Source organism: Mobula hypostoma, chromosome 27 (genome assembly GCF_963921235.1).
Source record: "Mobula hypostoma chromosome 27, sMobHyp1.1, whole genome shotgun sequence".
NCBI classification, from domain to species: Eukaryota; Metazoa; Chordata; class Chondrichthyes; order Myliobatiformes; family Myliobatidae; genus Mobula; species Mobula hypostoma.
Window position 1 is genome coordinate 1401441 of NC_086123.1, and position 14058 is coordinate 1415498.

The 14058-nt window shown below is 41.9% G+C and overlaps 1 protein-coding gene across 3 annotated transcripts in view; it reads right to left on the bottom strand.

Annotated features, from left to right (window-relative positions):
• Positions 1-14058, bottom strand: part of pxna (paxillin a) — a 166437-nt gene that overhangs the window by 32925 nt on the left and 119454 nt on the right. For 2 of the 3 annotated variants that reach the window (XM_063034457.1, XM_063034456.1), the window contains 5 exons: positions 11446-11585; positions 9406-9607; positions 3388-3535; positions 1426-2412; positions 378-641 (listed from right to left, as the gene is read on the bottom strand). In XM_063034457.1, the coding sequence (XP_062890527.1) occupies positions 378-641; positions 1426-2412; positions 3388-3535; positions 9406-9607; positions 11446-11585 (1741 nt within the window). The remainder of the gene's footprint in view (positions 1-377; positions 642-1425; positions 2413-3387; positions 3536-9405; positions 9608-11445; positions 11586-14058) is intronic. The other variant, XM_063034458.1, reaches the window with a different exon arrangement.

Sequence of the window (14058 nt, forward strand, 5' to 3'; positions counted from 1 at the left end):
TCCATATTGTGCTACCCTAGCCTGCATAGTGACTACACAATTAGGATGCCACATCCATGCTTGACCATAATCACTCTACTGAATTATAGCAACAGGTACACAAAATAGTTACCCATCTGATCAAGTAGAAAATTCCCAATTTTCTGACTTTCAAGAAGAAATAAACACAAATAAACACACAATAACCATTATCTTAGCTTATTTACAATAGGGTCATTCCAGTTCAAACTGAGGCACTACCAACTCAACCTAAAAGTCAGAATTGCTCAAAAATTGTTAGACACTCATGCAGACGGCATTAGATAAAATTTTCCTTTCTTTTGCATCAAACCTTCATGCAATTTTTGTACAACAGTTCATGCTTTTCCCCTAGCTACCTTCTCAACAACATGACTTCCTTTCTCACATTTCCTGACAGGTTTTGAGGTGATGACCAACCCCTCTGTGAGCCAGTCATCTACTGGTTTACTCTTGGGTTCTTTTTTCTCAATTCCTAGCTTTCCATGTAGTTCTGCAATGAGTCTATCTTGTGTCACGTTTTTGTTAAATATGACAGGTCCAAACTTGCGCCGTGGTAGATCCTCATGGTACATCGGGTGCACGTTCATTGAATGCTTTGTCCTCTTAATAACAGATTGCATCTGCACCACAGGAAAGATTGTAGAATGAAACGCCAGTCTTGAAAGCAAGCACGAAAACTTCCACAGATACAATCTTCATACACAGTATTTCCACTCAACACACTGGTTTACATGCAGTCTTTAAATTGGCATTTTATACTACATTATGCTGAACACTCATCACTAAAGAAAGCACCACATAGATTTTCTAGTAGCATTGTAGTGTATATATGGGCAGCTGTCAAGGCACTTCTCCTGCAAGGTTCAGGTAAAAAGGCTCCAATCGTGCCACTTTTCCATGTCTTTTGACATAATGACCATCCTTCTCATCAGATCCTGTTGAAGACCAGGATTTTGAGATTTCCACAGCATAATGGCTTGGATACAAATTCAAGAAATTAATTTCATGAGAGTAACCAATGGCATACGAAAGTGATCTCTGATGTGATGTCACTGAACCTTTTGAGGTCAGACCTCTGTATTGTAATTCATCATATACTAGGTTTATGATTTGACTAGTATATGAAGAATTATAATGCAAAAATTAAAATAGATTCAGTGTCTAGGACCTGTGTTATTAAATGGATTAGAAAGTACTGTAATCACTGTTCATCACACTGATACTTCCACAAAAATTATTTAACAATAATGCCGTTAAAATGTCAGTATTGGTTGGGTCACAGACATTGTTAGATGTATGGAGTTGTGCAACAGTATAAAATGTATTTATTGCTAATCTGACCATGCATAGGGGTTCGTGCAGCAAAACTCTACAAAGCATTCCATATTCAAGCTCTCTGCCTGCCTGACGAGAAGCAGAAATCCGTTCCACTAGAGGTATTTGAACTGCAGGCAAATCAAACTTCTCTTTTTGCCTTTTCTCATTTGGACGAAGATGCTCTGAACAGCCATTCACATTATTTTGTTCGACTGCCATTTCCCTGCCTTGTTTTTGGTGCTGCTGTGCCATCGGTTCTGCAGGTTTTTCATGCATTTTGTTGGGACTGGATAAACCTGTTGAATTTTCTCCTTCAAATTTGGCTGCAAGTTTCTGCTGATACAATAGTTTTCCATCTCTTGCCGGCTCTAAGGAGGAAAACTCTGCAGCAGAGAGGCACGCTAATGGTTTCTTCACTGACACCACCGTAGATTCAAGGATTTGTTGCTTAGTCTCCAGGTGGTCTTCTGGCACAGCCTCAGGATACAAGGACAGCAACTTTTCTAAGGCTTCATTCATCTCAGCAAAGTCTGCAATCAGGGATTTATCAACTTCTTGCTGTCCACTGCCTGAGCTTAATGTGGATTTGGAGATATTTTTAGTAGTATTCGAAGAACAAGACAACATTTCACTTTCTGTAGATTCTTTTTCACTTCCAGTTTTCTGCAGGTCCCTGAGGATGGGTGTATGTGGCTCAGGAGATTCCAAAATGGGCAGCATCACTGCTGGAGGAACATTTATGTCCAATTTTGTATTTACACCAACAGATGGATGCACCACCAGATGCTGACGTGATGCAGTGGCACGGTTAGATAAGGCATTTGCATAGAGTTGTGATGTACTAGGCTCCTCATCTATGCGTAACAGCTCCAGGGGACTGGGTGTTCTTGCTAGTCGAGAGGGCAAGGCTGTACCATTAGAAATAAACTGAGTATTGTTGGGCACAGATAACAGCACACTAGATGTTGAAGGAGAAATGGGAGACTGGACAGGAGCCGACACTAACAGTATATTTGCAGTAGATGTTTTCTGCTTTTCATCTGGTTCAAAGCTTATTGGAGTTACAGTACCAGCCTAAATTGGGAAAAGGAGTGCAACAAAGAATAGAAAAAAGAAAAAAATAACAAAGAATAAGGTAAAATAAAGATTTTAATTATTTACTTGTTTCATATACATTCCATTCATCCTGTTATTTAACATTCCTGCCTTGCCTCACCAACAAATTCTTCTCATGTTCATGCCCTACCATAGACTTCCCCAGCAACTCTTACACCATCCATTCCCCTAGCACCTATCATCATCCCACTCACTCACCCTCCAATATGCTAATGAGACGTGCATAATCAATGTCTTGTGAGATCGCTATGTTCAGTTTCTCCATGGCTCACATCTCATATAATACATAACTACAACATCACAAGTATATTTTTGCCATCTCGTGCCCAAGTTTGCAATTCTTGACATACACATTCCATCACTCTGTTACTACATTACTAGTATTCTCTTTTTTACATGCACAAATATGTTACTCTTATCTAAAAAGTATGTGCAAAAAGTAGTACAGGGTGTTTCCAACAATACAAATACCTTTACTAGTTCAGAACTTATTCCATTTGATTTCAAGCCACATACATTAATCTCCAAAACCACTTGTGTAAAGATAGTAAAGAAAACACAATGGAATTTCCACTTTAAATTCCAATTACATAGTTAGCAATTGTCTGAGACAGCCAGATCTAACATTTTCTTCAATAAGAGGAACAAAAAACATTGACTGTTTTCCAGAACTTGGACCTAGATAGTGCATCTTTCCTAGGTAAAGTTCTGCTTCAGTAAGTAACTACTCAAGGCTCAGCAAAAACTCACTTCAGAGATTTTCTCTAAAATAAAACTAAATCACTTTTCTACTGCTTTAATAACAACGCTTGTTGCTGACTACACCTTCCTAGGAGCTGCACAAATTCACAGGGGACCACCAATAGAGCAAATGCTTCAGGCTTGTGAATCCATTAATGGACTCAGAAGGAGCAGAAATCTGATTGTACTCACATTGCCGTGGACCTTAAATTCAGAGAGAGATTCCATTAATTCATCAAGCTCACGAGTTGCTGAGGATGCAGACATGCGAGCCTGTTGTTGGTTCGGAGTGCCACGCTGAGAAGCCGGTCCACCCACTGGAGATGCAGCTGTTGCAGGACTGAAAAGGAGACAAAACCGATCAGTGTTACCCAAGACTAGAACAAAATTCAACACCTGCAATCGTTCAGAATTCTGAACTAAAACAAAATTGGAGTATTCTCATATGAGGTTTGTAAGGACAGTGATAAATTCCAAATCACAATGGTGTGAGACATGCAAATACATTGCTGCCCTGTTCCTTCTTACTGGAAGAAATCATGGAGTTCTAGGCAGCTGTTACATTAACCGATAACATGTGCCTAATCAATGTTACACATCTGATCTTTAAATGCCTGTTTCCCCAAGGTTTACTGGTGAATTTTGTTAATTGGGCACACTGTAGCTATATTGTGCTGACGATAGAGGGAATGAATGCTTAGTGGAGTGGAATAGGTGCTAATCATGCAAGTTGCTTAATCCTGAAATGTGTTCTGTTTCTGAAGGGTTCTTGGAGCTGCCCTCATTCAGGCAAGTAGACAGTGTTCCAAACTCCTAACTGTCACCTTTGGGATGGTTGAAAGACGAGTGTCAGGAACAAAGCCAATTGCCATAAAATTTCCAGCCTCTGATCAACTCTTATGGAAGCATTATTTACAATTGTGGGGGTTGAGTTCCTGAGAGAGATTTGCCCCTACATTATTGAACAGTGTGTCACAAGTCAAATGGCCGGTCCTGCTTCTATTTTTTTTCTGTTTCTTATTGAAATAGTTAGTTCCAAGCCTTTGATGGCAAACTTGGAAATAGTCATAAATAAGTTTTTAAGATGCCCTCTTCTGGAGATGGCCTTTGCCTAGCACAATCCATGCCATCTACATACATGGTATACTGGGTACCAAGTGAAAAAAACTGAACATGCTGGAAATCTGAAATAAAAACAGAAAACAGTGCAGGTACTCAACAGAATCTTATCTTGGAGTTATAGGTTGGAAGGGATGGTGAAGATAAATTTGAAAAATTGGGGCCTATGATGCATTTCAGAATAATAAGTCAAGCGAGAACCAGGCTGAATATAACAAAGCACTTTTTTAAAATTTTCATGTTTGCACTTTATCCCATTGTAAAGCACCTTTGAACTACATTGTTTGTAGTTAAGATAACAAAAATGGAGAAAGAATATGCAATAGATGTCATTTATATGAATTCCCAGGATTTTGATAAAACTCCAATATAAAATCTTGTTATGAAAATAGAAGTTCTGAGATTTCAAGGATCGAGAACAGACAGAAACAAAGATCCACCCTCTAGAAATGTGCCACTACATAAATGTGCCACAAAGCTATGCAGAGTCAAGTACTTGTATTTGATAACAAGGTTGCAAAAAATGGTTTTGTTCACTGTGGTTTTAAGCATTCAGACTTGGAGATGCCAGAAATGGCAGGGAATGAAAATGAAACAATTTCACTACATCAATAAGTTGGGAACTATGAAGAATTTGAAGATATCAAGAATCATCTTCAATGTTGAAAGCATTATATGAAGGCAGTCCATTATCTGCATTAGTTGTCTGTGCTAATTTTGTTTACTTAACAGTTAATTAGCAGAACATAGCAGCTTGTTGGTTGTCTGTCATATCCAACAATGACAGTGAGACATGTGCAGTAGAGCTTTTAACACCGTTGCACTGAGACAGTTCTACACTGTCATCTTTGGAAGTCAGGTCCAGTGGTATGAGTAGTCATCAGAAACTGGGGTCTTCCTTGGTTGCAACGGATAACCATGACTTCCTCTGTGCCGTCTCTTGCCCTTAGCTCTCCATGAAGTGTTTCAAAACAACCTTCTTGGCTGTTAGATCTCACTTTTGGTCTCATTTCATTTTTATTTAATTGAGAGACAGTGCAGTTATAGGCCCTCCCTCTCTTCGAGCAACGCTGCCCAGCAATCCCAATTTAATCCTAGCCTAATGACAGGATAATTTACCATGACCAATTAGCCTACTAACTGATATGTCTCTGGACTGTGGGAGGCAACTGGAACACCCAGAGGAAACCCACGCGGTTAAGGGAAGAATGTAGAAACTCCTCACAGGCAGTGGAATCGAATCCAGATCGCCTGGAAAGCATTGTGCTAACTACTACACCACCATTCTGCCCAACCTGCCACAGCTAACTTTACATGCTAGGACAAGTACAGGTTTCCCCCACTATCCGAAGGCAGAGCGTTCCTGTGAAACGGTTCGTAAGCCAGAATGTCGTAAAGTGAATAAGCAATTACCATTTATTAATATGGGAAAAATTTTTGAGCATTCCCAGACCCAAAAAATAACCTACAAAATCATGCCAAATAACATAAAACCTAAAATAACAGTGACATATAATAAAAGCAGGAATGATATGATAAATACACAGCCTGTAAAGTAGAAATACTTTTCTGCAGCACTGTCTAGCGCAGCGAAAATGTCGCGGAAGCGCTCTCGACAGAAACACTCTCTCTAGTAACCTTTAAGCTATGAAGCTGCCAAATCATACCAAATAACACATAAAAATACACAGCCTATATAAAGTAGAAATAATGTATGTACAGTGTAGTTTCACTTACCGGAATTGGGAAGACTCCAATAAATTGTAGTTTCGTCACAGTTAAACACACATTTATACGACTAACCACCTGACACAATCGGCAATCGCCTCTGATCTGGGCTGACATTTACGTGCCGGGCAGCACCTAATTAATTAGCTTGTTTATTTCGGCTTTTTTCTTAAAGATGTGCTGAGTGCGACCCGACTGCCGCTGCACCATTGCATTCTTTGCGGCCCAGAGGCTGGGGACCACTGCTTAAATTATGAAGCTGCCCTCGCCTCAGAAACCGATCAAACCACCAATAACTACCTTTAAATTCCCCTTTCGCAACACTTTCATCACCGTCGTCCAATGCTTTCTGTTTTACCTTATTAAAAAGACGGACAGATTTCTCCTCAAGTGTAAGAAAACTTAATGGAACACCACGCTTTGTACACCCATCAATCCACTCAAGCAATAGACTTTCCATTTTATCTATTATTGGATGCTGACTAAGAGAGACCGCTTTGCTACGAGCAGAACCAACAGTATCACCGGCAGCTTTCAAAATTCTTTCACTCTGCGTATAAATAGTGCAAATAGTGGATGCAGGCAAGTTCAACGCGCGGACAATGTCCTTACTTCATTCACCACAATCAAAACGCTTAATTATGTCTAGTTTTACGTTACGTGTAACACCCTTACGAGCTCTTTTAGGCTTTTCCGATACCTTAGAACTCATCTTGCTAACGGATGCACAAAATAAATTGAGATAAAGCACGTATTTAAGCAATGCCAGCTAGAATGCAGCTCTGGGGGAGGAGCTTGGCTGCTCGGGGCGCGGCTGCCTTTTCTTGTAACACTGAAAACACCTTCTGTTAGCAAAAACAGGTAACTAATGTAGGTCTTTCGTAACAGCGAGGTGTCATAAAGCGAACGTTCAGAAAACGGGGGCCAACTGTATGTCCCTATTTCACCAGTCAACAAGGGTCACCAGTTGCCCTCACCTGCTTTAGCCTGCCTGTCGAAGTGGTATACGGGGTGTGAACATTGTTACATACAGACAGCCACTTGGAGCCACAGGTGAGTGAGCTGCCCTAGAATGATCATGACAAGCCCCTTCACTAGAGGTGCTACCCCTCCCTGGCAGTGTACACTGAATGAATTCCTCTATCGATAACTATTAGGAAATAATACACAGCTTTATGATACTCTAGTAGTATTGGTAGTATTCTAATCTGTTCTGTATTTAATTTAAATACATAATTTGTTACCTGGTAGTTGGCCTTTTTTTAATACCTTTTGAACTATTTCCATAAAGCTTCAGCTAATTGGGGTAGCCAGTTAATTTGGCCAAAATGTACTGGTTCCCATGTGTCCCAATTAAACGGAATCCACTGTACTAAGAAACTTCTATTAGATTAGTACTAGAGATGAGGGGCATCAGCAGCAAGGTTAGATGGGAGAATCTATTTTTCAAAGATGGATTTGAAGGAAGTGAGAAGGATCATGACTTGATGAGGTAGGGTAAATAGAAGGAAGCTGCATTCATTAGCAGATAGTCCAAGACCTGGAGGCATGACATTTTAAATGTTGGGTAAAAGATCACAGTGGGGATATGAAGAAAGATTCCTTAAAAAAATTGCTGGAAGTATTTGTGACATATTTGTATTTGAGGTATAGCCACTACCAGTAAGGATAATAGAAACAAAATCAATCATTACCTTCCCCTTCAGGAGGGAATTGGATAGTACTTGAGAAAGAATCCACAGAGTTATGGGGAAATTAACTGAAAGGGCTGCTCAAATAAGAGCTGGCAATGGCTTATTTTGTCATATGATGTCCTCCTGTGCCATAATAATTGCATGATCCAATGCTCATGGCATACAGAACCTTACTGATGCCAAGTTTTAAAAATAGGACTTGCTGAAACTGTACACACATTGTCACCAAATTCCACCTGTCTGGAATTGCACATGCAACCTTTTTTGTTGAAATTATTGTCCCAGAAGTAAAATCACAGAAAAGCAAGCAAAGATGTAGCTGAATTATTATTGTACAATAGTCATTGATATAAATATAGATTCTTTAATATAAATATAGATGGCTTTGTGAAGGGCAGATCGTGTCTAACAAGCTTGATAGAGTTCTTTGAGGTGGTGACCAGGCATATAGATGAGGGTAGTGCAGTGGATGTGATCTATATGGATTTTAGTAAGGCATTTGACAAAGTTCCACACGGTAGGCTTATTCAGAAAGTTAGAAGGCATGGAATCCAAGGAAGTTTGGCCAGGTGGATTCAGAATTGGCTTCCCTGCAGAAGGCAGAGGGTGGTGGTGGAGGGAGTACATTCGGACTGGAGGATTGTGACTACTGGTGTCCCACAAGGATCTGTTCTGGGATCTCTACTTTTCGTGATTTTTATTAATGACCTGGATGTGGGGATAGAAGGGTGGGTTGGCAAGTTTGCAGACGACACAAAGGTTGTAGATAGTGTAGAGGATTGTCAAAGATTGCAGAGAGACATTGATAGGATGCAGAAGTGGGCTGAGAAGTGGCAGATGGAGTTCAACCCGGAGAAGTGTGAGGTGGTACACTTTGGAAGAACAAACTCCAAGGCAGAGTACAAAGTAAATGGCAGGATACTTGGTAGTGTGGAGCAGAGGGATCTCGAGGTACATGTCCACAGATCCCTGAAAGTAGCCTCACAGGTGGATAGGGTAGTTAAGAAAGCGTATGGGGTGTTAGCTTTCGTAAGTTGAGGGATAGAGTTTAAGAGTCGCGATGTAATGATGCAGCTCTATAAAACTCTGGTTAGGTCACACTTGGAGTACTGTGTCCAGTTCTGGTCACCTCACTATAGGAAGGATGTGGAAGCATTGGAAAGGGTACAGAGGAGATTTACCAGGATGCTGCCTCGTTTAGAAAGTATGGATTATGATCAGAGATTAAGGGAGCTAGGGCTTTACTCTTTGGAGAGAAGGAGGATGAGAGGAGACATGATAGAGGTGTACAAGATAATAAGAGGAATAGATAGAGTGGATAGCCAGCGCCTCTTCCCCAGGGCACCACTGCTCAATACAAGAGGACATGGCTTTAAGGTAAGGGGTGGGAAGTTCAAGGGGGATATTAGAGGAAGGTTTTTGACTCAGTGTTTGGTGCGTGGAATGCACTGCCTGAGTCAGTGGTGGAGGCAGATACACTAGTGAAGTTTAAGAGACTACTAGACAGGTATATGGAGGAATCTAAGGTGGGGGCTTATATGGGAGGCAGGGTTTGAGGTTTGGCACAACATTGTGGGCCGAAGGGCCTGTACTGTGCTGTACTGTTCTATGTTCTATGTTCAATCTACTGCCTGGCAAGTGAGAAATTAAAATAACAACAGATGCACACCTTGGACTGGGAACCGAGCTCTCCAGTTCATCCAATAAGCTTTCCACACTCGGCCGTACATCCTCAATTCCTCGGCCCCCATTTCTCTTGGGCTTTTCTTTTGTTGGAGGAGGCACTTTTTTCCCCACTTGAGTTCCATTTTCTTGACCAGTGTATTGTGAACTACTGACAGGAGTAGAATGGGGGCTGCGGTTGGATTCATCTGAGGAAAAACATTCAAACAACAAGATCACAGCAAAAGCTCAAGAATAATTGAAAAGTTTCATCAATATTTACCAAAGCTCTATTAATTGAGACTCCATCATTTCCCTAGGAGTTCTTGCTCATTTCTAATGTAAAACAGGAACTTGGCATTTAAACTGCACCACAGTTACTTCTAAGGACATCCTACAGAATTTTGCAACATGTGGATTATTTCTGAACTATGTTATTGAAATACAACAGACAATCTATACTTCCAATAGACATTTGACAAGGTGCCATATAAAAGATTGGTACACAAGTTAAAAGCTCATGGCAATGAACGAAGTTTGTTAGTATAGATTAAATGTGGTTATAATAGAAAAAGCAAAAAAGTTTGAATAAATTACAAACAGGAGAAAATCTGCAGATGCTGGAAATCCTAGCACAAAATGCTCGAGGAACTCAGCAGGCCAGGCAGCATCAATGGAAAAAAAATGTACAGTTGACATTTCAGGCCAAGGCCCTTCAAGCAGGACTGGAGAAAAAAAGATGGAGTAGGTTTTAAAGTGGGGGGGGGGGGGAGAGAGAGAAATGCAAGGTGGTAGGTGAAACCAGGAGGGGGAGGGATGAAGTAAAGAGCTGTGAAATTGATTGGTGAAAGACATAGAGAGCTGGAGAAGGGGCAGTCTGATAGGAGAGGACAGAAGGCCATGGAAGAAAGGGGGGAGGAGCACCAGAGGGAGGAAATGGGCAGGCAAGGAGATAAGGTGACAGAGGGAAAAGGGGATAGGGAAAGGGAATGGGGGGGGGGGGTGGCCCATTCCCGGAAGTTCAAGAAATCAATGCTCATGCCATCAGGTTGGAGGCTACACCAGATGGAATATAAGGTGTTGCTCCTCCAACCTGTGTGTGGCCTCAGTGCAACAGGGGGCCATGGCCTGACATATCGGACTGGGAATAGGAGGTGGAATTAAAGTGGGTGGCCACTGGGAGATCCCGCTTCTTCTGGCAGACTTCTGGTAAGTGTTCGGCAAAACAGTCTTCCAATCTACGTCAGGTCTCACCAATACCCACCTCTCTTTCACCATTCCCCATCCCCTTTTCCCTCTCTCACCTTATCTCCTTGCCTGCTCATTGCCTCCCTCTGGTGCTCTTCCCTCCCCCCCTTCTCTTTCTTCCATAGCCTTCTGTACTCTCCTATAAGACTCCCCTTTCTCCAGCCTTGTACCTCTTTCACCAATCAACTTCCCAGCTCTTTAATTTATCCCTCTCCTTCCCAGTTTCACCTCTCACCTTGTGTTTCTCTCTCCCCTCCCCCATCTTTTAAATCCACTCATCTTTTTTCTCCAGTCCTGCTGAAGGGTCTCTGCCCAACACGTTGACTGCACTTTTTTCCATAGATGCTGCCTGGCCTGCTGAGTTCCTCCAGCATTTTGTTTGGGTTAGTTGGAATAAATTTCTGTTTTTCAGGTTTTAACATATACAACTAATGGAGTATACCACTAGTTGTTTGCTCACAATTCCAAGTGATTAATATAGTAATAACTAATGGTATACCCCAGAAATTATAATATAAAATATTTGGAAGTGGGAGCAAAATCCAAAATATCCAAGTTTGCCAATGACATTAAAAATAGATCTAAGGGCAAGTTATGATGTGAACTTTGTGACTCTGTGACAAGATATACAGTAAATAGATAGAGTGGGCAAGGCAGGGCAGTGTACAGGAACAGAGGAAAGGCAAGTAAACAAAAACATACTTTCTTATATACTACACTGAAGCACAGATTTTTGGAAAGAACTGGATAAAAACTACTTATAAGATAGACATTACTGCGAGTTAAATTAAGTACTTGCCTGATGCAAAACTGCTAGGTGGATTATGTTGCACCTCATTCAGTTCCAATAGGAGACGATCCAGTTCTGAGAGATTACTACCCAGTGAAGTGGTCAGGACAACCGGTGACGGCTCTGAAGACTTTGTTTTATTGGGGAAGCTGCAGATGTAGCAGAATAGGAGCATACTAAAAGCTCAGTTGATTCAAAGCTCAAAGTAAACTTATTATCAAAGTACATACATCTCACGATATACAAACCCAAGATTCATTTTCTTTCAGGCATTCTGAATAAATCCATATTAGAATAATAACCATAATAAAATCAATGAAAGACCGCACCAGCAGGGTGGACAACCTGCAGTGTGGAAAAGTTCAGCCCCATGTGCACAGAAAACAAACTGTACAAATACAAAAATAAAGAAGTAATAATAATAAAGAGCAACAAATATCAAATACTGTGTATGAGATGAAGAGACCTTGAAAGAGAGTCCATAGGTTGAGGGAATATTTCAATGATGGGGCAAGTGTAGCTGAGTGAAGTTATCCCCTCTGGTTCAAAAGGGGTAATAATTCTTCCTGAACCTGGTGTTGTGAGCCCTGAGGTTCCTGTATCTTCTTCCTGATGGCAACAGCAAGAAGAGGTGGTGGGGGTCTCGATAATAGATGCTGCTTTCCTGTGACAATGCTTCCTGTGGATGTGCTCAACGGTAGGGAGGGCTTTACCCATGGTGGACTGGGCCACATCCACTACTTTTGTAGGATTTTCCATTCAAGGGCATTGGTGTTTCCATGCTAGCCAGTCACTACACATCTATAAAAAAATTATCAAAGTTTTAGATGTCACGCTAAATCTTTGTAAACTCCTAAGGAAGTAGTGGTGCTGCGATGTTTTCTTTGTAATTGCATTTACATGCTGGGCCTAGGACAGGTCCTCTGAAGTGATAACACCGAGGCATTTAAAGTTGCTGACCCTTTCCACCTCTGATCCTCTGAAGAGGACTGGCTCATGGACCTCTGACTTCCTCCCCCTGAAGTTAGTAATCAGCTCCTTGGTCTTACTGACATTAAGAGGTTGTTGTTATGGCACCATTCAGCCAAATTTTCAATCTTACTCCTATATGCCAATTCGTCACCGCCTTTGATTCAACCAGCGACAGTGATACCATCAGCAAGCTTGTTTATGAAACTGGAGCTGTGTTTAGCCACACAGTCATAAGTGTAAAGCAAGTGGAGCAGGGGCTAAGCACACAGCCTTGTAGTGCACCTATGCTGATTGAGTCACACTGTGCATAGATGGATACCTCACTCATACGTTAGCATTAACACTATTCAACAGTATCTACATCATTAGTTTACACAATAGGGAGTAATGTCATAGTAACTGTAACATTATAATTTGTGCTTTAAACCAATATATCACATTTACATTAGTCACACAACTTGCACAATTTAAGAATAAAAATAAAACATGGTTACTGATGACATTTCTACGAGGGCACAAGTAGGGGTGAACATCCCAGAATCTCAATGCCATTTACTAACCTGCACACTTTCACCATTGAACAGGCAATAATGAGCAACATACATCAAAGTTGCTGGTGAACGCAGCAGGCCAAGCAGCATCTATAGGAAGAGGTGCAGTCGACGTTTCAGGCCGAGACACTTCGTCAGGACTAACTGAAGGAAGAGTGAGTAAGGGATTTGAAAGCTGGAGGGGGAGGGGGAGATGCAAAATGATAGGAGAAGACAGGAGGGGGAGGGATAGAGCCGAGAGCTGGACAGGTGATAGGCAAAAGGGGATACGAGAGGATCATGGGACAGGAGGTCCGGGAAGAAAGACAAGGGGGGGGGTGACCCAGAGGATGGGCAAGAGGTATATTCAGAGGGACAGAGGGAGAAAAAGGAGAGTGAGAGAAAGAATGTGTGCATAAAAATGAGTAACAGATGGGGTACGAGGGGGAGGTGGGGCCTTGGCGGAAGTTAGAGAAGTCGATGTTCATGCCATCAGGTTGGAGGCTACCCAGACGGAATATAAGGCGTTGTTCCTCCAACCTGAGTGTGGCTTCATCTTTACAGTAGAGGTGGCCGTGGGTAGAAATGTCAGAATGGAAATGGGATGTGGAATTAAAATGTGTGGCCACTGGGAGATCCTGCTTTCTCTGGCGGACAGAGCGTAGATGTTCAGCAAAGCGGTCTCCCAGTCTGCGTCGGGTCTCACCAATATATAAAAGGCCACATCGGGAGCACCGGACGCAGTATATCACCCCAGTCGACTCACAGGTGAAGTGATGCCTCACCTGGAAGGACTGTTTGGGGCCCTGAATGGTGGTAAGGGAGGAAGTGTAAGGGCATGTGTAGCACACACATGCCCTTACACTTCCTCCCTTACCACCATTCAGGGCCCCAAACAGTCCTTCCAGGTGAGGCATCACTTCACCTGTGAGTCGACTGGGGTGATATACTGCGTCCGGTGCTCCCGATGTGGCCTTTTATATATTGGTGAGACCCGACGCAGACTGGGAGACAGCTTTGCTGAACATCTACGCTCTGTCCGCCAGAGAAAGCAGGATCTCCCAGTGGCCACACATTTTAATTCCACATCCCATTTCCATTCTGACATGTCTACCCACGG